The 25,097-nt window shown below is 43.8% G+C and overlaps 2 protein-coding genes across 10 annotated transcripts in view; one reads left to right on the top strand and one right to left on the bottom strand.

The window, feature by feature from the left end:
* Positions 1 to 9,597, top strand: part of LOC140458445 (synaptotagmin-11) — a 63,605-nt gene extending 54,008 nt beyond the window's left edge. For all 4 annotated transcript variants that reach the window (XM_072553022.1, XM_072553025.1, XM_072553023.1 and 1 more), the window contains 2 exons: positions 55 to 221; positions 3,889 to 9,597. In XM_072553022.1, the coding sequence (XP_072409123.1) occupies positions 55 to 221; positions 3,889 to 4,038 (317 nt within the window). In that variant the 3' untranslated portion in view covers positions 4,039 to 9,597. The remainder of the gene's footprint in view (positions 1 to 54; positions 222 to 3,888) is intronic.
* A 14,019-nt stretch (positions 9,598 to 23,616) lies between these two features.
* Positions 23,617 to 25,097, bottom strand: part of LOC140458444 (uncharacterized) — a 128,323-nt gene continuing 126,842 nt past the window's right edge. For all 6 annotated transcript variants that reach the window (XM_072553016.1, XM_072553018.1, XM_072553017.1 and 3 more), the window contains 2 exons: positions 25,028 to 25,088; positions 23,617 to 24,928 (listed from right to left, as the gene is read on the bottom strand). In XM_072553016.1, coding sequence (XP_072409117.1) covers positions 24,363 to 24,928; positions 25,028 to 25,088 — 627 coding nt within the window. In that variant the 3' untranslated portion in view covers positions 23,617 to 24,362. The remainder of the gene's footprint in view (positions 24,929 to 25,027; positions 25,089 to 25,097) is intronic.

Genomic DNA, 25,097 nt, shown 5'->3' with positions numbered 1-25,097 from the left:
TTATGTCTTCCCTCCATCTTCATCACTCTCATGTGCCCGTTCTCACATTTGCAGATCATTATGTCATTATAAGCCTCTACCAAGATGATAAAGTTCTCTCAACCAAGGAAACCAAGACATCAAGTGGCTATAACCCAGTGTGGAATGCACCATTTCTGTTTGATGTTCCTTCAGGAGATATTGAAAACCTACAGCTCTCTCTGGAATTTATAGTCATGCAGGTAAGGGCAGTGCAAACCTCGCACTTTTGACTACTGTTATAGACCAGGCCAGACCCCCTCAAAACGTTTTAAGAAGGTCGCGTTTGGTGCTGGAAAAGCACAGCAGGTCAGGTAGCATCTGAGGAGCGGGAGAATCAATGTTTCGGGTGTAAAGCCTTTCATCAGGATCTCTTCGGATGCAGCCTGACCTGCTGGGCTTTTCCAGCACCAAACTCTCAACTCTGATCTCCAGCACCTGAAGTCCTCAATTTCTTCCATTTTAAGAAGGTAGCCCAGTCCCTAACTTTACGAGTTGTTTTCAGAAGATGTAAGGTGAGTATTCCAGGAGTGACACAGCTGGTCACACCACTCCGCTTTAAACAAAACAGAATTTATTTACACACGAACAAAAGAAAACCAGATTTAGAATAACGTAACTATTTGAAAACCCAACCAACACAAAAGCGCAACTGAACAAAGAGCTGTTCCGATTTCCTGCAACTTCCCAGAAAAACGCCCCTGGAAAATTCAAATACAGGTTCTTACAGGAGAGAGAAGTCAGAGAGAGAGAGAGAGAGGATCAGCATAGAGCTGTTTCATTGAGTCCCCAGCTAAAAACTAACCCAAAACTAGAAAAATCCCTGAACTGGGAGAACTGGCCACTCCTCGTTCATTGTACAAGCATTTTAAAAAGAAACCTGAAAGCCTTTTCTGATGGTTAACTTAGACAGCATCTGTTAGCCATTCTTAAAGTCACGAGTTCAGACATTTCAGCACCTCTGCCTTTACAACCCCTATTGAAAAAAAACAAGGATAGAATAACCCTGGTAAAGGAGCAGCATTGTCACACACTTACTCATCACTTCCAACAGAGTCATACCCCATTACTAGGGCTTTACAGCAGACATGGAATGGTAGCCGAGGTGATCTGCTGAGGCCAAAGCACTTGACTCATTAGGGGGTACATGTAAAGGAGAGATGTTGAGCCTGACATTGTGAACCCCCCACACTCACGTTGACCCAATCTGCTTTTTGCAAAAGCCCGATGAGTGGAACCCTGCAACCAGCTCTTGCCCTTTCTCCATCTTAATATTACAATCTGATGCAGACTGGTTAGGGCTGAGAACTGAGTTCAGACATTTATCTTCAGAACGTGATTCTTGGTGAAATGGGAGATGGGTTGCTGAAGCTTTTACTCTTGCACTCATCAGGACAAATGACACATTTCTAATGGTCACAGCAATGTACTCGAGGGAGTAAAGGATGCTGATCAGACTCTGATTGAGGCAAGCAGGAGGCTGGAAGAACACAGCAAGCCAAGCAGCATCAGGAGGTGGAGAAGTTAATGTTTCAGTTCTGAAGGAGGGTTCTACCCAAAATGTTGACCTCTCCACCTTCTGATGCTGCCTGGCTCGCTGTGTTCTTCCAGGCCCCTGCTGGTCTGCCTTGGAATCCAGCATGAACAGTTTTTTTTTGTCTCTAACCAAGTTAATTCTGAATGGCTGAGCTATTGTCATAGAGAAAGCAACAGGCTCCCCAAGCTCCTGGGTAATTGAAAACGTTGCAAAATTCTCAACTTGTATTTACAAGGTTATGAATACATCCTCTTTTTTTTACATCCCTGGGATGTGGGCATTGCTGGCTTACCCATCCCTAATTGTCCAGAGGGCAATTCAACATCAGACACATTGCTGTAGGGCCTGGACCCAAATGTTTTCATGATTAATGAGTCTGGAGTTACGTGTAGGTCAGTCCAGGTGAGGATGGCAGCTTCTTTGCCTCATGGACATCAGTGAACCAGATGGGTTTTTCCCTGATAATTCGATCATCATTAGACATTAGTAGAGGAGGTGCACAGTGCCTCAGTGGTTAGCACTGCTGCCTTACAGCGACAGGGATTCAGGTTTGATTCTACCCTCGGGCGACTGCCTGTGTGGAGTTTGCACATTTCCCTCGTGTCTGTATGGGTTTCCTCCTGGTGCTCCACTTTCCTCCCACAGTCCAAAGATCTGCAGGTTAGTGTGGATTGGCCATGGAAACTTGCCCCGTATTGTCCAGGGATGTGCAGGCTAGGTGTGTTAGCCTGGGAAATGCAGGCATTAGGGTAGGGAATGGATCAGGCAGGGGCTGCACTTCAGGGGGTCAGTATGGTCGCAATGGGCTGAATGGCTTGCTTCCACACTGTGAAAATGAACTCTTGACTTCAGATTTTTCATTAAATGCTAACTACATCATTAGGCATGGTGGGATTTAAATCCTGGTTCCCAGAATATTCCCTGGGTCTCTGGATTAATAGTTTAGATATTATACCACGAAGCCATTGTCTCTCCGAATGAGCCATATTACAATCTCAATTGATTATCTTCCATGGGTTATTAGTGTAGCTATAGACACACTTCGGATTGTTTAGCATCTGCTGTGGAGCCAAAACCAATAGCTCACTAGCAATTAGTTCGGTATTGTCCTGTCTGTTCTGTTGAATGCAAGACAAAAAGCAATTGCAACACATCACGTTTCAGTAAGATTCAAACAGTGTTACCACATTACAATCCTGAAAGAGTAAAGGTCCTAGATGGCAGGACGCAGAATAGCTAATGTAATGGAATTATTTGGGGTGGCTCAGTGATTAGCATTGCTGCCTCATAGAACCAGGGACCCAGGTTCAATTTCCATCTTGGGTGACTGTCTGTGGAGTTTGCTCATTCTCCCTGTGGGCTTCTCCTGGGTGCTCCAGTTTCCTCCCACAATCCAAAGATGTGCAGGCCAGGTGAATTAGCCGTGCTAAATTGCCCATTAGTCAGGGGTAAATATGGGGTAGGGGAATGGGTCTGGGTGGGTTACTCTTCTGAGGGCCGGTGTGGACTTGTTGGGTTGACGGGCCTGTTTCCATACTGTAGGGAAGCTAATCTAATCTAATCCCATAATAGTGAATGAAAGATATAGGCTTTTCATTAGGAATCTGAAACAGTCAAGAAAGCGAGTCACAGCAGACACAGTTTGGTGGTTTCATATGGTCATTTTCCATTATGTATCAGATTATTCTTGACGGTGTATTACTGTACAGCTTGGAAACAGACTCTTTGGACCAACTCGTCTGTGCCCAACCAGATATCCTAAATTAATCTATTCCCCTTTGCCAGCATTTGGCCCATATCCCTCTAAACCCTTCCTATTCACATACCCATCCAGATGCCTTTTAAATGTTGTAATCATACCCTTCTCCACCACTTCCTCTAGCAGTTCATTCCAAACACGCACTACCCTCTGCGTGAAAAGTATGCCATGCAAGTGCCTTTTAAATCTTTCCCCTCTCATCTTAAACCTAAGCCCTCTAGTTTGGGACTCCCAGGGAAAAAGGTCTATTTATCCTATGCATTCCCCTCGTGATTTTTCTAAACCTCCAGAAAAGGTCACTGCTCAGCCTCCAATGCTCCAGGGAAAACAGCCCCAGCCTATTCAGCCTCTCCCTGTAGCTCAAACCCTCCAGCCCTGAAAACATCCTTGTAAATCTTTTCTGAATCCTTTCAAGTTTCCCTACATCTTTTCGACAGCACAGAGACCAGAAGTGGGCACAGCATTCCAAAAGTGGCACCACCAATATTCTGCACAGTTGCAACATGATCTCCCAACTCCTATACTCAATGCACTGACCAATGAATGTTGATGAATTTTGTTTTTAAATGTTCAGAGTCGCATTTACACCCGAAGTGGAGTCCTTGGCCGTGTGGTAATTGGGGCGAACGCTTCAGAGACGGGAAGAACACATTGGAGGGAGATGTCGAATCGAGGACATGTGGAATCTGCCAGGTGGCATACCATCCAACCAGACACTTTCTAGACACCCGCAAACACATCTGTTCTGTCGCTCCTCCCGCTGTCCCTTAACTGTTCAGTGAAATGTAATAAAGTGTACAAAAATCCCAGTGTCCTTTAGGAGCTTGGTGTTGCTGGAGCACAGTCAGTGGTCCCAGATATTACCCTCCCATTTCTGAGGCCTAGCACAAAAGGTAACCATTGTTTCACAGATGGCCTGTTGCTAAGGGATACATGATAAGTTGAGGTGGATTCAGCATTGATCCGAGACTCTCAGTGTGAGCCCATATACCTCACACTGGGACAAATCAAAGTTCCTGAGAACTGTTTAAAAAGACTTTTTAAATAGCGCGAACTACATATTCTTTCTACAACAAAGCTGCAGCAGCACAAACTGACTCAACTTATTAAAATATTTCAAGGGGCTTAATATGCAAGTATTATTAACCCACATTGACACCAAATCACAACTGGAGATATCAAGAAAGCTACAAACAGGTAGGTTTTTAGGAGTATCTTAAAGGAACAAAGCAAGGTGAAGAGGTTTAGGGAGGGAAATTCCAGAGTTTGGAGTTTACGTAACTCATAACCTGGTGAGATGATAAAAAATGAAGGGCTTTGGAAGTGTGGCAGGAGCATTTTATTGTCACTGTACCTAGGTACTGTGAAACATTTTGTTTTGCGTGCAGTACAGGTAGATCATGCCATACAATTGATACAATGTTGCGGCTGCAAAGGTGCACAGAGAGCAAGATCAACATTAGATTTGAAACTTGAGAGGTCCATTCGGAAGTCTAATAATATCGGGGAAGAAACTGTTCTCGAACCTGTTGGTTCCATTGACGTTGCCAGGTTTAGAGGGAGATACTAAATAGGCTGGGGCTGTTTTCGCTGGAACATCAGAGGCTGAGGGGTGACCTTTTAGAAGCTTTTGAAATCATGAAGGGCATGGATAGGTCAGATAGCCAAAATCTTTTCCCCAGGGTAGGGGAGTCCAAAACTAGAGGGCATAGGTTTAAGCTGAGAGAGAAAAGATTCTAAAGGGAAACTTTTTCACGCAGAGGATGGAGCATGTGTGGAATGAGCTGCCAGAGGAAGTGATGGAGGCTGGTACAATGACAGCATTTAAAAGGCATCTAGATGGGTACATGAATGATAAGGGTGTAGAGAGATATGGGACAAATGTGGGCAAATGGGACTAGATTAATTTAGGATACCTGGTCAGCATGGATGAGATAGATTTAGGGTCTGTTTGCATGCTATACAACTCTATGTCTCTATGATTTGGAGGTGCCGGTGTTGGACTGGGGTGTACAAAGTTAAAAGTCGCAAAACATCGGGTTATAGTCCAACAGAGTCATTTGGAAACAGTAGCTTTCGGACCACTGCTCCTAATTAACCACCCAGTGAAGGAGTAGCACTCCGTGCTTCCAAATACACCTGTTGGCCTATAACCTGGTGTTGTGCGATTTTTAACTATGACTCTATGGCTGTATGTCTTTAAACTTTTGTATCTTCTGCCTGATGGAAGAGGTCAGAGAAGAGATGATATGGGGTGGCAAATGGTGAGGATGACACAAAGAATCTGCAGAAGGATATAGACAAGTAATGGAAGTGGCCAAAAACTAGGCAGATAGAATATAAGAAAACGTGAGGTTATGCAATTTGACAGCAAGAGTAGAGAAGCTGTCTATTATTTAATTTAAGAAGAACTGCAGTAATTTGCAGCAAAGAGAGATATGGGCATCCTTGTACATAAGTACCAAAATGCTAGCATTGAAGTTCAAAGGTAAATGGGGCAGTTTGTATGGGGCCTTAATTTCAAAAGGAATGGAATGTTGAGTTAGAGAAGACTTATTAATGCTATACAAAGCACTAGCTAGACCGCACCTGTGAACAGTTCTATTTGTCTAAAGAAAGATATATTGGCATTGGAGGCAATTCCAGACAAAATTCACTAGTTCGATCCTGGGTATAGAGAGATTTTCTTATTAGGAGAGGTTGAGTCCGCACTCATTGGAATTTAGAAACATGTGGGCCAACCTTATTGAAATGTACAGGACACCTGCAAGGGTAGCTGCAGAAAAGCTGTTTCCCCTGCGGGAGAGTTTAGGATCAGAATGCATAATCTCAGGATGAGGGTTTCCCCTGTTCGAACAGAGGTGAGGAGGTATTTCTTCTCTGAGTGAATCTGTAGAATTCTTCACCACAAAGGGCAGTCCAGGTTGTCTCTTTAAGTAGATTCACAGATTTTTAATCAGGAGGGTTATAAGGAAAAGACAAGAAAGTTGAATTGAGGATTCAGATCAGGCATCATCTCATTGAATTGTGGGGCACACTCAGATTGAGTGACCAACTGCTTCTACATCTTTAGGATGTTCTGTTATAGGCTTAGAGGAGATTAGAGAGTCAGTGTTGTGGTAGGGGTGAACAAGCTATGGAGAATTGTGAATGTCAAAAGTAATATGAGGAATGGTTGAGGATTCTGGGTCTGTACTCGACGGAGCTTAAAAGGATATGGGGGAGATTTGATTGAACTTTACAGAATACTGTGAGCCTGGATGGACTGGACGTGGAGAAGATGTTTCCACTAATAGGAGAGACTAGGACCTGAGGGCACAGCTTCACAGTGAAGGGACGACCCTTTAGAACTGAGATGAGGAGACATTTCTTCAGCCAGAGGAAATCATTGCCATAGAGGGCTGTAGAAGCCTAGTCACCGGGTGTAGTTAAGACAGAGATAGGCAGGTTCTTCATTAGTAAGGGGTACAGGGAGAAGGCACAAGAATTGGTATGAGAGACATATCAGCCATGATCAAATGGCAAAGCAGTCTTGATGGGCTGAATGGCCTAATTCTGTTCTTATATCTTATGGTCTTATGGTGTTGTGGGAAAATAAATGTTTAATTTGAGGCATCGGGAGCCAATGTAGTTTAGCAAGAATGAGGGCAATGGGTGAGACTTGGTAGATTCACTCCAGTCACTGAACTCAATCTTACTTCGGGCAGAAACTGAGTGACCAGCCTGGGGATTGGCTCAACTTCCTGAGACTCATGCTGTGCCTGACCATAATCCCAACCCTATTGCAGGGAAAGAAGCCCCATTGAAAGATTAATGCCATTACAACAACAACAGGGAGGTAAAAGCCGAGTGGGATTATCACTGGACTGTTAATCCAGGGACCCATGTAATGTCCTGGGGACCTGGGTTTCAATCCCACCATGGCAGGTGGTGAAATTTGGATTCTCTTAAAATCTGAAATTAAGATTCAAATGATGAAACCAATGTCAGGAAAATCCATCTGGTTCACTAGTGTTCCTTAGGAAAGCAAACTGCAATGGTCTGGCCTACATGTGACTCCAGACCCACAACAATTACAGCATTTAGGGATGAGCAATAAATGTTGTCCTGCCTAGGGACAGCTTCATCCTGTGAATAAATTTTTAAAAAACTTTGACATGGGGGAGTGTTTCTTGGCTCTTCACAGAAGGGTTTCCTTTTATCACCTGATACCAGACTACATTATGTATCATACTACAGAGTGCAGGAGCAACGCACTCTTGTTTCAGTTGGATAGAACACTGGGGGTGAGACTGAACTTGGAGGGTTGTGTGTAGTTTTGGTCCTCTTGCCTATGGAAGGATGTACCTGCCCTAGAGGAGTACAGCTGAGGTTCAACAGATTGGTTCCTGGGACTACCCAGCAAGGCCAAATTCAGGAGACTGGGCCTATATTTGAAAGATGACAAACAACTTGATAGAATTCTACAAGAATCTTAAAAGGGGCAGACAAAGTGTAGTTTCCCCGGTTGTAGGATTTAGATCCAGTGGGAGACAACCTCAGAATAAAAGACTGAGACCGAATAAAAGTCAGTTAGGCCAGAGGCAAGAAGGAACATTTTCTCTCAGAGGATGGAATTCTCTACCCCTGGTAACTATAAAGACTCAATCACTGCATACGTTTAAGGCAGAGACTGAGAGATTTCTAGCTACTCGTGCCTTGAAGGGATATATGGCAATACAAGAACATGGCGTTGAGGTGGGTGATCATCCAGGATAAAGAATGACAGAGCAGGCTAGAGGGGCTGAATGGCCTGTTTGCTATGTCCAACTGACCCGAGATAAACACCCATTTTTATCAGAGATTGCACACACATCTGAGCATGGAATATCATTCTCTCAAATCTCAGCTTATAAACGAATGAGAACATTTTAAGGTTTTGTGTTGCAAGTGCAGGTGCACGTTTCCATCAATCTCTTCATTCCAAACGACGACATTTGGGTGGGTGTAAGTCCGTCATCAACTGTAGCAACTTAATCACATCAGTCAACATCACAACGGTGTGCCTTAGATACAGTGTTTACTACACTGGGGTTTGCTTGTGTTTGATGTGTGCCTCCTGTGCTATTTCAAGTGAGATCATGAGCCCTTTAAATTGGTGTCAGAAATTGAACACAAAAATGTTTCACAAAGTCAATAAAACCTTGTACTAATGGAAACATAAACAGACTTAACAGGAATATAGATACCAATACCAGCTCCAATTGCACTGTAAAGTTGCTATAGTCCAAAGTTGAAAGTCACAGGCTAACAGGTTATACTCCAACAGATTTATCTGAAATCACAAGCTTTCGGAGCACAGCCCCTTTGCCAGTAACCTTCCAACCCATCCCCCCCAGCCATCTTTCCAGCCCCACCTCCTCCCTTCCATTGCACCTGCCAACCCTTCCTTCCAGCTACCCATCGGATTCATCCCTCCCATGGACCAACCAGGTCTTACCCACTACCCATGTTCACCAATCACTACCTCACCATTCCGTTACTCTTTTCACCTCCCCTCCCCACTTTATCTGTAGCTCCCCTAGCCCCACATCCAGTCCTGAAGAAGGGTTATATCCAAAATGTTGACTTCTCTACCTTCTGATGCTGCCTGGCTTGCTGTGTTCGCCCAGCCTCCTGTTTGTCTACTTTGTATGGGCTGCATTCACAACTCTCTGAAACTGATGGTCGCTAATACCCTCCAAGTTAGTTCCATTGACATGAAAAAGGTGTATCAAGCAGATGGCATTACATTTGTATCTGTACTGATACTCCTGTTACTTTACCAGATGAAAATTCCATCATAAGCTGCCTCTGAGGCCCAGTTACATTAAATACAGAGACCTTTTTTGACAATGAGATAATGTGACCACATATTTACTGGAGGATGCATTGTCTGAAAGCATTTTTGGGAGGAGTTGATCGTATTACTGGACAGAGTCACAGAGAGTTCCTTGTATTCACAGCCTGCACCTTCGTCCACGTCTTTTAATACCAGTTACAGTGCAAGTGAAGTACTTGGTAATGTGCAAAGTTAATGATCTGTTCCACATTAGGCATAAACGACAGGCAATGCAATATCACGAGCTTTGCTAGCGCACAAACAGAAATACCTGCTGTGTTTTTGGTTAGACACTGATACCTAGGAGTCTTTCTTTGTGAACCTGAATATCTCAATTAATAAAGTGCATGGGTGTAATTGGTCTAAGTATGTACATATTTTTGGACTCTGGCTTATATATTGCTTTAAATTAATATTTGTGTAAATGTTGTCTCCTAAATAAATCTTTTGATTGCAAACTGATGCTGTAATCGTTTGTTTGTCCACAGAAGTCTCTGTGTAATTCTCGTTTCCTCTTCTCCAGGAGGTACTGAGTCACATTAGGAAGTAGGTCCATCATGATTATCTCTGTTCCTCTGTAAGCGGGTACATGGAAGTGAACATTAAACACAAGCTCATCACTGCTTGTGCTGGAGATGGATTGGGTGGTAGCATGGTAAGGACATTAATGGAGTAGGGACCAGAACTCAAGACTAATGCTCTGAGAGACAGATTCAAATCTCCACCATGGATCGTGATGAAATTTGAATTCAATAAGATTCTGGGATTAAAAGCTAGGCTAATGCCAACCATGTGGAAACTTATATGGTTCACCATTGCACTTTAGGGAAGGAAATCTGTCTTCTCACCTGGTCTGGCCTACATATAATCCACCAGTAATGTGGTTGATAGCCAATCAGCTACTCAGTTAAACAGCAATTAGTGGTGAGCTTGCCATGATTATTTTTTTTAAAAATGTCTTCCTGCAGAAACCATCTTCTATAAGGATGTGATATCACTAGAGGGGGTACAGAGGAGGTTCACTAGGATGTTGCCTGGGATGGAGAAATTCAAATTTAAGGAGAGACTAGATAGGCTTGGATTATTTTCATTCGAGAGGAGAAGACAGAGGTGGGGACAAGACTAAGGTCATAGAGTCATAGAGATGTACAGCATGGAAACAGACCCTTCGGCCCAACCCGTCCTTGCTGACCAGATATCCCAACCCAATCTAGTGCCACCTGCCAGTACCCAGCCCATATCCCTCCAAACCCTTCCTATTCATATACCCATCCAAATGCCTCTTAAATGTTGCAATTATACCAGCCTCCACTACTTCCTCTGGCAGCTCATTCCATACACGTACCACCCTCTGCATGAAAACATTGCCCCTTAGGTCTCTTTTATATCTTTTCTCTCTCACCCTAAACCTATGCCGTCTAGTTCTGGACTCCCCGACCCCAGGGAAAAGACTTTGTCTATTTATCCTCTCCATGCCCCTCATAATTTTGTAAACCTCTATAAGGTCACCCCTCAGCTTCCAACCCTCCAGGGAAAGCAGCCCCAGCCTGTTCAGCTTCTCCCTATAGCTCAAATCCTCCAACCCTGGCAACATCCTTGTAAATCTTTTCTGAACCCTTTCAAGTTTCACAACATCATAGGATGGAGACCAGAATTACACACAATATTCCAACAGTGGCCTAACCAATGTCCTGTACAGCCGCAACATGACCTCCCAACTCCTGTACTCAATCCTCTGACCAATAAAGGAAAGCATACCAAACACCTTCTTCATTATCCTATCTACCTGCGACTCCACTTTCAATGAGTTTTGAACCTGTACTCCAAGGTCTCTTTGTTCAGCAACACTTCCTAGGACCTTACCATTAAATGTGTAAGTCCTGCTAAGATTTGCTTTCCCAAAATGCAGCACCTCGCATTTATCTGAATTAAACTCCATCTGCCACTTCTCAGCCCATTGGCCCATCTGTTGAAATCTGAGGTAACCCTCTTCGCTGTTCACTACACCTCCAATTTTGGTGTCATCTGCAAACTTACTAACTGTACCTCTTATGCTCGCATCCAAATCATTTATGTAAATAACAAAAAATAGAGGACCCAGCACCGATCCTTGTGGCACTCCACTGGTCACAGGCCTCCAGTCTGAAAAACAACCCTCCACCACCACCCCCTGTCTTCTACCTTTGAGCCAGTCCTGTATCCAAATGGCTAGTTCTCCCAGTATTCCATGAGATCTAACCTTGCTAATCAGTCTCCCATGGGGAACCTTGTCGAATGCCTTACTGAAGTCCATACAGATCACATCTGCTGCTCTGTACTCATCAATCTTCTTTGTTACTTCTTCAAAAAACTCAATCAAGTTTGTGAGACATGATTTCCCATGCACAAAGCCATGTTGCATATCCCTAATCAGTCCTTGCCTTTCTAAATACATGTACATCCTGTCCCTCAGGATTCCCTCCAACAACTTGCCCTCCACTGAGGTCAGGCTCACCGGTCTATAGTTCCCTGGCTTGTCTTTACCGCCCTTCTTAAACAATGGCACCACGTTAGCCAACCTCCAGTCTTCCGACACCTCACCTGTGACTATCGATGATACAACTATCTCAGCAAGAGGCTCAGCAATCACTTCTCTAGCTTCCCACAGAGTTCTCGGGTACACCTGATCAGATCCTGGGGATTTATCCACCTTTACCCGTTTCAACACCTCCAGCACTTCCTCCTCTGTAATCTGGACATTTTGCAAGATGTCACCATCTATTTCCCAACAGTCTGTATCTTCCATATCTTTTTCCACAGTAAATACTGATGCAAAATATTTATTTAGTATCTCCCCCATTTTCTGCGGCTCCACACAAAGGCCACCTTGCTGATCTTTGAGGGGCCCTATTCTCTCCCTAGTTACCCTTTTGTCCTTAATATATTTGTAAAAACCTTTTGGATTCTCCTTAATTCTATTTGCCAAAGCTACCTCATGTCCCCTTTTTGCCCTCCTGATTTCCCTCTTAAGTGTACTCCAACTTTCTTTATACTCTTCAAAGGATTCACTCGATCTATCCTGTCTATACCTGACATATGCTTCCTTCTTTTTCTTAACCAAACCCTCAATTTCTTTAGTCATCCAGCATTCCCTATATCTACCAGCCTTCCCTTTTACCCTGACAGGAATATACTTTCTCTGGATTCTTGTTATCTCATTTCTGAAGGCTTCCCATTTTCCAGCCATCCCTTTACCTGCGAACATCTGCCTCCAATCAGTTTTTGAAAGTTCTTGCCTAATACCATCAAAATTGGCCTTTCTCCAATTTAGAACTTCAACTTTTAGATCTGGTCTATCCTTTTCCATCACTATTTTAAAACGAATAGAATTATGGTCGCTGGCCCCAAAGTGCTCCCCTACTGACACCTCAATCACCTGCTCTGCCTTATTTCCCAAGAGTAGATCAAGTTTTGCATCTTCTCGAGTAAGTACATCCACATACTGAATCAGAAAATTGTCTTGTACGCACTTAAGAAATTCCTCTCCATCTGAACCTTTAACACTATGGCAGTCCCAGTCGATGTTTGGAAAGTTAAAATCCCCTACCATAACCACCCTGTTATTCTTACAGATAGATGAGATCGCCTTACAAGTGTGTTTCTCAATTTCCCTCTAACTATTAAGGGGTCTATAATACAATCCCAATAAGGTGTTCATCCCTTTCTTATTTCTCAGTTCCACCCTGGATGTATTTCTGGGAATATCCTCCCTCAGCACAGCTGTAATGCTATCCCTTATCAAAAACGCCACTCCCCCTCCTCTCTTGCCTCCCTTTCTATCCTTCCTGTAGCATTTGTATCCTGGAACATTAAGTTGCCAGTCCTGTCAATCCCTGAGCCATGTTTCCATAATTGCTATGATATCCCCGTCCCATGTTCCAAACCATACCCCGAGTTCATCTGCTTTCCCTGTTAGGCCCCTTGCATTGAAATAAATGCAGTTTATTAATCATACCTTGTCCCTACCTGCCCTGACTGTTTGACTCACTTCTGTTCTCAACTGTACCAGTCTCAGATCGATCTCTTTCCTCACTATCTCCCTGGGTTCCCCCCCAGCCCCCCCCCCCCCCCCAGAAAATAACACCGTCTTATTCCTCTACAAACATTGCATCAGGTTAAATTAATAGCTATGGCTTATATTTTAAGTTTAATCAAGAGCCTTATCTCCAAAAACATATAATCAAGAAAGAACCCACTGTATTCACTAATACAGCCTTTCTCTTGGACAGAATTAAAACAACAATTAACTTATCTGATTCTGTGTTGTGAACTTCGCCCACACCAGTTCCTCCAAGATTAGTTGTGAAATTCACTGTTTGCTAAGTTTCCCAGATGCACTCCGATGTCCAGCGACACGTGAATTCAAAAAACAGCAAAGGCAGTAAATGTGCAGGTTCTCTCTTTCTCTCTCTCTCTCTCTCTCCTGCACTGTCCTCACCATGTGCTTCCGTTGTCTGCTCTTCTCCTTTTTAAACTGCTGTTGTTTTGACTTTCTTTTTCCAAAGTTCCAAAGCAATGCAACAGCATATAAAACAGTAATTGCTGCTTCTGGAATTCGAGGAAATCACCTCCAGCACCTAAAATACCCCCAAAAAAAAGGAGCAGCTCTTACAGCCAGAAATTTTTCCCGTCCTATATAAGATTATGAGGGGTATGGACAGGATGAACAGAGAGCAGCTATTCCCCTTGGTTGAGAGGTCAATCACGAGGGGGCACGGTTCTAGTCTAAGGAGCGGGAGATTCAGAGTGGATTTGTGGAAAAAGCTTTTTCACTCAGAGGGTAGTGGGAAACTGGAATGCACTGCCTGGGAAGTAGTGGATGCTGGAATCCTTACAACCATTAAAAAAGATTTGGATGAGCACTTGAAATATCATAAGATTCAAGGAACAAGTGCAGAAAAGTGGGATTTGAATGCATTTAGTGGTAGTTCAGTCAGTGCAGACTTAATTGGCTGAAGGGCCTTTTCTGCACTGTATGACTCTGTATAGGAAGCTGGAAGATGGTGGTATAGTGGATGTTAATAGAGTCATAATCCAGAGGCCATGCTCAGGGATGCAGATTCACTCTGCTCACAACTCCTCCCCCCCACACCCCCAATGACAGCTGGTGGTTTTAAATATAATGACTAAAACCTGAAATTTAAAGCTAGTCTCCCTAAGACCATCAGAAATTGGAACAAAGGACCAGGCCATTCAGCCTCTTGAGGCTGTTCCACTGAAGTCTCAGTAATAGTGACCATGATAACTATCACAAAACCATGGTGGTTCACTAATGTCTTTTAGGGAAGGGAATCAGCCATCATTAGTCATTCCGGCTACATGTAACTCCAGATCCACAGGAATACGATCGACTCTTAAATGCCCTTCAAAATGGCCAAGCAAGCCATTCAGTCCAAGGGCAGTTAGGGATGGGCAACAAAGGCTGGTCTTGCAAGTGATACCCACCTTCCATGGTAGAATAGTTGATATTATCTTTTCTTTTCCCCACCCCCTTTCTGGTGTCTATGTTAGCCTACATTCCCTTTCTCTACATCACCCCCCACCACCCCTCTGCCACCTTTACATCTCCACACTGTATAATACAGAGTTCTCACAACAAATTAGTGGATCAATCGGTATTTCGAGTACAGGTCAAAATGGATGCAGTCCACTGAGCCAGCCTTACACTGTAAAAGATTTGGAGTTGCCCACAGTTGGAAGTCTGATGAGGAATCATTGGACCACTGGGTGAGTTAGACAGCCAATCCCTTACCTGTACAATGCGTCTTGCCAACCAAGGCAGAAAACTGACAATTGTACCTCCTTTTCCAATATTGATTGGAACCTCATTTGAGCAGATTGTTTGGAAGGAGCTGTTTTTGTAAGGTGTGTTCAGGAGGGTTTCCTAACTCAGTACGTTGACAGGCCAACGAGGGGAGAGGCCATTTTGGATTTGGTGCTCAGCAATGAGCCTGGGCAGGTGTCAGATCTTGTGGTGGGAGAGCATTTTGGTGATAGTGACCACAACTACCTCACATTCTACATAGCTATGGAGAAGGAGTGAAGCAGGCACAATGGGAGGATATTCAACTGGGGAAAAGGAAACTATGATGTTATCAGACATGCATTGGAAAGCATGGACTGGGAGCAATTGTTCCATGGAAAGGGCACTATAGACATGTGGAGACTGTTTAAGGAACATTTGTTGTGAGTGATGCACAAATGTGTACCTCTGAGACAGGCAAGAAGGGATCTTGGATGATGGGAGCGGAGGAGCTTCTCGTCAAAAGAAACAAGGCAGCTTATGTAAGGTGGAGGAAGCAAGGATCTTGCTCAGCTCTAGAGGATTACAGGCAGGCGAGAAAGGAGCTCAAAAATGGTCTGAGGAGAGCCAGGAGGAGGGGCACAAAAAAGGCTTGGCAGGAAGGATTAGAGAGAATCCAAAGGCATTTTACATGTAGGTGAGGAATAAGAGAATGATCAAAGAAAGAGTAGGGCCGATCAGGGATAGCATAGGGAACTTGTGTATAGAGTCTGAGGAGGGACGGGAAGCCCTAAATGAGTTTTTTGCTTCTGTCTTTGCTAAAGAAAAGGACCTTGCAGTGAATGAAACCATTGAGGAGCAGGTAAACATGCTGGAACGGTTAGAGATTGAGGAAGCTGATGTGCTGAAAATTTTGACAAACATTAAGATTGACAAGTCGCCAGGCCCGGACCAGATTTGTCCTCAGGTGCTTTGGGAAGTGAGAAATGTGATTGCTTCGCTGCTAACGAAGATCTTTGCATCCTTCCTCTCCACTGGAGTCGTACCTGAGGACTGGAGGGAGACAAATGTAATTCCTCTCTTCAAGAAAGGAAATAGGGAAATCCCCGGCAATTACAGACCAGTCAGTCTCATGTCGGTCATCTGCAAGGTGTTAGAAAGGATTCTGAGGGATAGGATTTATGACCATTTGGGAGAACATGGCTTGATCAAATGCAGTCAGCATGGCTTTGTGAGGTGCAGGTCATGCCTCACAAATCTTATTCAGTTCTTTGAGGATGTTACTAGACAAGTTGATGAGGGTCGAGCGGTTGATGTGGTGTATATTGACTTCAGCAAGGCATTTGATAAGGTTCCCCAGGGTAGGCTCATTCAGAAGGTCAGGAGGAATGGGATACAGGGAAATTTAGCTGCCTGGATACAGAATTGACTGGTCGACAGAAGACAGCGAGTGGTAGTGGAAGGAAAATATTCTGCCTGGAAGTCAGTGGTGAGTGGTGTTCCACAGGGCTCTGTTCTTGGGCCTCTACTCTTAGTAATTTTTATTAATGACTTGGATGAGGAGATTGAAGGATGGGTTAGCAAGTTTGCAGACTACACAAAGGTTGGAGGTGTCGTTGACAGTATAGAGGACTGTTGTAGGCTGCAGCGGGACATTGACAGGAAGTAGAGATGGGCTGAGAGGTGGCAGATGGAGTTCAACCTGGATAAATGTGAGGTGATGCATTGTGGAAGGTCGAACTTGAAAGTTGAGTACAGGATTAAAGACAGGATTCTTGCCAGTGTGGAGGAACAGAGTGATCTTGGTGTGCTTGCACATAGATCCCTTAAAATGGCCACCCAAGTGGACAGGGTTTTTAAGAAAGCATATGGAGTTTTTGCTTTCATTAACATGGGATTGAGTTTAAGAGCCATGAGACCTTGTTGCAGCTCTATAAAACTTTGATTAGACCGCACTTGGAATACTGTGTCCAGTTCTGGTCGCCCTATTATAGGAAAGATGTGGAGGCTTTGGAGAGGGTTCAGAGGAGGTTTACCAGGATGCTGCCTGGAATGGAGGGCTTATCTTACGAAGAGAGGTTGACTGAGCTCAGACATTTTTCATTGGAAAAAAGAAGGAAGAGAAGGGACCTAACTGAGGTGTACAAGATAATGAGAGGCATAGATTGAGTTGATAGCCAGAGACTTTTTCCCAGGGCAGAAATTGTTAACACGAGGGGTCATAGTTTTAAGCTATTTGGCGAAAAGTATAGAGGGGATGTCAGAGGTGGGGTCTTTCCGCAGAGAGTTGAGAGAGCATGGAATGCGTTGCCAGCAGCAGTTGTGGAAGCAAGGTCATTGGGGATATTTAAGAGACTGCTGGACATGCATATGGTCACAAACATTTGAGGGTTCGTACATTAGGTTTACCTCACATGAGGGTCAATGGCCAGCACAACATCGTGGGCTGAAGGGCCTGTTCTGTGCTGTACTGTCCTACGTTCTTTCAAACCTCCAGTTCCAACCTCAAATGTATTGATCACAATAAAATCCCACATCTTTTATTATTGCCTCTGTGGCACACATCAAATAATTTACTTTATGAATGGAAGCAATTCAGGATTGTACTTGAATTTTGTCACCTAAATCATAGAATCCCTACGATGTAGAAAGAGGCCATTTGGCCGATTGGGTATACACCCAATCCTGGCACCCCATCCAATTCCTGTATTTCCTATGGCTAATCCACCTAGCCTACGCATTCTTTGACACTATGGGCAAGTTAGCATGGCACATCTTTCAGGCTATGGGAGGAATCCGGAGCACCCAGAGGAAACCCACACTGACACAGGGAGAATGTGCAAACTCCACACAGACAGTCGCCCGAGGGTGGAACTGAATCCAGGTCCCTGGCATGTGAGGCAGCAGTGCTAATCACTGAGCCACCCATCACATAGTCACTGTCACATAAACCAAGGTACAGAGAGAAGTCACAGCAATGAGGTCACATCAAATGCATCAAAATCATTGAAAACTGGAGAAACGTGAGCTGTTTCCACATGGAGGTGGAGGGAGGGGCATACAATGTATTAAATGGAATAGAGGAGGCACAACTAGGAAATCCCTGACACTTCAGTATAGATTACCCTCCATTGCACCTCAGATCCAAGAGGAGAAATAACAGTTTGGAGAATTCCTCTTTGACACACACCTCTTTGGTCATCTCAGTCCATCCAGGAGATGACAAAGATGCACCTTCCATGCTCTTGCTCTGAAATGTCTCATGTCAGTGAAAAGCCTTGAGGTGTTTAGTTTTCCACAGCAATGTTGTAACTTGTGATTCCACACGGAATCAATGTGTGAGGACTGCACTGGTCTAGATATATCCAACTCACCATGATATAACGGAAACATTCAACATCTGGCATCTGTTTCAGAGAAACATCACAACAATTAACCCAGGTACTGAAAAGATTGAAATACAAAACAGGAAATGAAATTGAGAAACCTGGGCTGTGTTAGTCTTGAAATGTAATGGCAGGAAGATGTTAGAGGATGTTGAGTGATACAGGAGGAGTAGGTTAACTTTAAAATAGAGAGACGTTGATTAAAGACCTTTTTCCATAAGATTACCCGACATGCACAAAACACAGAAACAAGTCCACAAGCCTCCTCTCAGCCCTCAACATTGACAGACCACAGGAGGAAATCTTAAAACAGAAAGTGAACAGGACAGTGAAATCAAACAACTGTACATCTCTAATTGTAGGTTTTAACCAAATGCTGACTTTCAGTCTTAAGCGTTACATGCCAAACACAAGACACTAGACAGTCACACTCCTTCCCCAGGAGAAAAGGGAAGTACAATGAAATTATTTGCATTTGAAAAGACAAAGTCTGGATGTTCTTTAGTATTTTATCATAAAAGAAACAGCATTCCAGCAAAACATAATTTGACACATCAATATAGATACAGCTCTGGTTATTATTGTTACATACATATCACAATCCGTAAAAGAATCTCATGCTAAATATGTATCTTTACAAAACTAGGAATCAAACACTATTAGTATGATTGTCGCAAACCATGATTTCTCATTAGTGGACAGAACATGCTTGAGGAGCTCAATGGTCAACTCCCATTCCTATTCTGCCAGTGTGTTTTGCAAAATACACAAGTGCAAACTCAGCACCAGACTGGGGTAAATTAAAATAAATTCATAATTCCTGATATTATGCTTTCCTCAGTGACAGTTCCCGCAGAGTGTATGCGCATATCATGATAATTCCTTTTCGATCAGAACTGAGAGACCCTTTATTTAGAAATAAAACTGACAAATTTCCAAACTCAGCACAACCTACATCTTTGGCACTGCACAAATATCGGCAACAAATTTCATTGGAAAATGCCCGATTATTCCTGGGACTTTTAACAAGCCTTTTAAGGAATTGCATGCTTTAGGACAAAGAATACTCTCAATATTATTAATATGCAGCTAATCACAGAGAAGAAGAAACACTGAACTTCCTTTTCCTGGCTGAGACGCTTCATCGCAATCTGTTAAATTGACCTCCACTGAATGTTCAAAACTAATATTGTCTATAAGGAAAGATGGTTAGGAAATTGTGGGAGGTGATGCATCCATAGTTTTGTCACTAGACTAGTAATCCAGGGGAACAAAATAGAAATTGCAGGAGAAATTCAGCAAGTCTGGCAGCATCTGTGGAGAGAAAGCAGAGTTAACAGTTCTAATCTGGTGACCCTTTGACAGAACTACTACTAATTCTGATGAAGGGTCACTGGACCCGAAACGTTGACATTACTTTCTCTCCCCAGATACTGCAAAACCTGCTGAGTTTCTCCAACAATTTCTGTTCTTGTTTCAGATTTCCAGTTTGTTTTAACGTCCTGGGGACCCAGGTTTAAATCTTTCCATGGCAGATGGTAGAATTTGAACATAATGAAAATTTGGAGTTAAAAGTCTAATGATGACCATGAAAGCATTGTTGGGAAAATGTACCTGGTTCGCTAATGGCCATTAGGGAAGAAATTTGTTGGGTCTGGACTAGTGTGATTTCAGATCAACAGCAACATGGTTGGCTCTTAATTGCCTCCTGGGTAATTAGGGAGGGGCATCAAATGTGATCTAACCAGATTGTTGATGAATTCAAAAAAAGTGAGATATTTTTAAGGTGGGAGGAGAAAGACTTTAAAAAGACACAAGAGGCTTTTTTTTAGACAGAGTGTGTGGTTCACGTGTGCAATGAATCGCCAGAGGAAGTGTTGAATGCAGATAGTTACAACATTAAAAGACAGTTAAATAAGTACATGAATAGAAAATATTTGGAGGGATGTGGGCCAAGCGCAGGCAGGTGGGACTAGTTTAGTTTGGGATTATGGTTGGCATGGAGTGATTGGACTGAAAGCTCTATTTCTGTGCTGTATGACTCTGACAGTGAAATTAAGAACTAACCATAATAATAGCCTTACAACAGCTGGGAAATCGGGAAGAAGAGGGCATCAGTTTAAGGTTAGAGGGGAAAGAATAAAAGGGAATCTAAGAGGGCAACTTTTTTTTTTACACAGAGGGCGGTACGCATATAGAATGAGCTGCCCAGAGATGTGGTTGATGGGGTAACATTAACAGCATTTAAAAGGCATTTGGACAAATATGTGGATAGGAAAGATTTAGAAGGATATGGGCCAAGTGCAGGGAAGTAGGGTAAGTGTGGATGGACATTTTCGTTGGCATGGATCAGTTTGGGCCAAAGAGCCAGTCTGTGTGCTGTAGGGCTCTATGACTCTAACAGTGACTGATCATTTGTACATGGAGCTGTACCATCATGCTGCTGTTGACACGAAACTGACACCTCGTGAAACCCAAGTCCCACCTGCTTATGCACACAGTTTGTAAGCAATGAATGTCAACAGTTCACACCAGCATAGTGCTTTGGAAATGTCTTTGGATATTTCCAGGTCCTAATGGCAGTTACTGGATTCTCTGAGGGGGTCAAGTCATATCCTGTCATTTATGATAAAGAAAACTGTAAGATTAAAATAGTTAGATATTTAGTTGGATGGTACAGTTTTTGACTGGGAGCTGAAATGTATGAAATTTAAAAAGCAATGCAGTAGGAATGAAAACTAGTTTAATAGACTGGAGCAACTAACAAGGTATAGTTGTTCAAAAAAATACAGTAACCTAAGCAGCATCAAGGTTGTCTAATCTCCCCTGCCAATCTATCCCTGGCACTGTGAGGCAGCAATGCCCACCATTGTGCGACCCATGTACACTAGTTCATGGCTCCCCTAGTAACAAAAATATCTTTTGAATACGTACCACTTGTCAAATCCCCTCATAACCTTGCATAGACAATCGAGGCCTAATCAAATACCTGCCCAATAGGAAGGCACTCAGGTAGTAACTAGGACCAGTCAATCAACTCAGAGTATAAGCAAAGTGCAATGCACCCAATGAAATCAGGAAAGCACAAAGTGTGCAGCAGACACTGCTCAGACAGATTTGGGGTATTGCTGGTAGCAGTATGCTTTATTTCACTTCAGGCTTCCCCCCTGCACAGTAGGAAGAAAGAGAAGTGTAAATTCTCTGCAGATTGCAGCCTTCTTTGATCCCAAAGCTAAGTGTTTAATCGTTTTTAAATAAATCATTTGCTTATTACTGTAATGGACTACACGTTGACAAAACTTCTTGACTTGCTCTCATCAGGGCCAATGCAAGAATGTCAAATTTGAAACATTTTATACTCCAGGAGAAAAAGGTTGGAACTTAAATAATTGGACGAAATTAATTTAGCATATAAAGTTCAGGAATTGTAAATGAGGAAAGCATGATATGTCTAATTACACATTGATTTTACCACAGTTTATAGGCTGCATGCACATACGATTGACACGCTGGCAATACATGAACGGGAAGAGGGCTCTAATGGTGCAGTGGTATTGTCTCTACCTCTGGGTCAAGAGGTCCAAGTTCAAATACAACCTGCTCCAGAGGTGAGTCCTAACATCGCTGAACAGGACGATTAGAAAATATCCATATGAACGGGAGGAGGCCATTCAGCCCCTCAAGCCTGATCCAATATTCACAGTTGATCTGTTTCTGAGCTCCCTCCAGCCAACTTGTCTCTCAGTTGGCTAGGCTAGCAAGAAAGCCATTGATAGGTAGGGCAACCTACACACCTATAGACTGCTACCATCCAGTCAGCTGGCATAAAAGTCACGTGTGAGGCAATCGCACTGACTTCACAGATATTATTACACAGAATCTTACAGCAGAGGAGGAGGCCACTCAGCCCACCGTACCTATCCAACTCGTCAACAGAGTTCAAGCATCTGCTAACTTCCCTTTCAAGGATTTATCCAGTTCCCATTTGGAGCCTCCTATTGTCTTGAGTCCACTTCCACCAAGATTTCAGGCAGCGCATTCTAAATCACATCAGCTCCTATACAAATCTGGTTCCCATCACCCACCCTCAGTGCATCTTCTAGATTGTACACACTGCTACTGAGCGTCACTGGTGGGGGAAGTGAGGGTTTGCGGATGTGGTGCCAATCAAGCAGACTGTCTTATCCTGGATGGTGTCAAGCTTTTTGACTGCAGTTGGGGCTGTACCCATCTAAGTGAAGAGTATTCCATCACACTCTTGACGTGCGGCTTGTAGGTGAGAGACAGGCTTTGGGGGAGACAGGACACGAGTTACCTGCAGTATTTCTAGCAGGAAGTGAGGACTGCAGATGCTGGAGATCAGAGTCGAGAGTGTGGTGCTGGGAAAGCACAGCAGGTCAGGCAGCATCCGAAGAGCAGGAGAACCGACGTTTCAAGCATGAGGATGAAGAGTTATGCCCGAAACGTCTGTTCTCCTGCTTCTCGGATGCTGCCTGACCAGCTGTGCTTTTCCAGCACCACACTCTCGACCGGTATTTCTAGCGTCTGACCTGCTCTTGTCACCACTGCGTTTACTGTATATGGCGAGTCCAGGTGAGTTTCTGGTCAATGGAAACCCTATGTAAATCTATAATTGTAACTGAGGGATTGTCTGGCATTAATTTAGTCATCAACTCCTATTTCTTGTACTTTGGAGATCTGTTCTCATCAGGAAGTGCATTCCTGCTCCTTGCAATGCATCATGGGGAAGCGGACATGATCAGGAGCAAGCACCAAGAATCAGGCTGTGCTCCCTAAAATGAAATCTCGTGCAAGTTTTTATTGGGAAGGAAGGGTAAACTTGCATTTCTATAGTGCCTTTCATGTCCTCGGGACATCATTTCACAACGTATCCAACTTTCCCCATCACAAACATACAATGAAAGTACCTTCTGTTCACGAGAAGTCCGTCGTGGATGCGTCTTTAAATTTATTCAAGATTGAGTTAGAATGGTGGAGCAGGCTTGATGGGCCGAATGGCCTGCTTTTGTCACTCAGTCCTATATAAGGTCCAGGTAAGTTAAAAGGCAAAGGAACCAATTAATGGAAAGGATGGGGAAAACTATACAGAACATTTGGTGGACAGATGGGAAAAGTGCTTTGGGGTTTTCATGTCCATCTGAACAGGGTAACTACAAATGGTACTGATATACCTTCAGAAAACAGCTATGCCCCTTATATCTTTGCATAGAGTTACTCAAAATGTGGGGAAATAATTATACCCTTTTCGGATGATGGGGAGGGTGGGAATATTAAACATATCCGTTTTATTCATATTGGACTGGTCATGTTTGTTCTCAACTCATCTATCCATAACCAGTTATTACATTGAGAATGACTATTCAGAAGTGACAAAGATTCATCAATTAATAAGGAATTGAGCAACCATGCATTTAACATTGTAAAACCATTATTCCACCCATTGGCACCGCCCTCTGCATTGCCAAATTTTGCAAAAGAAGCCATTTTGAGATAAAGAGAAAAGACCTTTTCCACACGGTGAGTGGTCCCAGTTTGAACTGCGCTGCCCGGAAGCGAGGTGGAGACAGGATCAGCCGAGGCGTTCAAGAGGAGGCATTGGGTGATTATTTCAATGGAAACAGGGAGATGGGAAATGGGAAGGAATTTGGCACAAAGTCAAAATGCTCAGAGAGAGTTGGTGCAGGACTGAATGGTCTGAGATTCTGCGAACATGCAATTTATCAAAGGTCGAGCAACCGAGATGGAGGAACATTTCCCAAGTCTGTCTCACTCATAAACCAACCAACTTGCAGCACACTGATGTGTGGAGCCATTCATAATTGTGTCCTTAAACATGAGCAATCCTTTCCAAAACAAAATATTCCAGCACATTAACGCCACATAATATGACACGAAGGCAGTGCCCCCTTTAAGAGTATTGAGTTCCGATCATTTTTGGTTCTTAAAAGGATGCAAAGGTTTGTCGATTTAAAAATAATTTGGTTCTTCACCAAAGGATGTCATTTTTTATTCCTGTTCGACCTGTGCAATCTAAAAGGCCGAGGGGATAGCAGAAGCGAACACTTCATTGCAGGAGTCATCACTGTTCCCTGCGACTTCTCGTCCTCACTCTGAGCTTCTGAGGAGAAATCACGCAGTGACTTGCTAGTATTCGGCGGTGCATCTGGACAGTTGGGTCTGGGAGGAGATGGAGTCCTGCTCTGGGTCATAGCAGGAGATGACCAGTCTGGCGAGCCAGCCCGTCTTGAATGTTTGTTGAACCTTGTCGACATACCACTGAGCCAGGTCTCAGCGCGGGTTGCACCGGCTGAGGTGCAACCCACGTGCCGTTGCTCACCCTTGTCACTAGGGGTCACTGTGGGCGAGATCGAGCCCCCCATCCGACAGGGAGATGGCTCCCTCACTCCTTGGTTACCGGGTTGGAGGTCCTGAAACAAGTGCATCGCCCAAGGGTTGCAGTGCTGCCCATCGGATGGCCTCGGAACTGCCCCCAGGATGGCGGTGATCAATGAGTCATGACTTTGCTCCCTCAAGCCCTGGACCTGTTGCCAATCCTTCATGTTTGCTGTTGGGGAAGGGGGTTAGGGATAAGGAGGATAGCGTCAGAGATCAGCACAAGCCTTGAAAGGAACGGCAGCAATGGAAGAGAATAGAGCGGCTTTACCTGTCATGAGACATTCATTCTTGTGTCTTAGCGCCTCCATTTCACAAGCCATGGCAGCCATCTGCGATGC

This window comes from Chiloscyllium punctatum, chromosome 33 (genome assembly GCF_047496795.1).
Source record: "Chiloscyllium punctatum isolate Juve2018m chromosome 33, sChiPun1.3, whole genome shotgun sequence".
Lineage (NCBI taxonomy): Eukaryota > Metazoa > Chordata > Chondrichthyes > Orectolobiformes > Hemiscylliidae > Chiloscyllium > Chiloscyllium punctatum.
The sequence above is the reverse complement of the archived record's forward strand: the minus strand, read 5'-3'. Positions and strand labels throughout refer to the sequence as shown.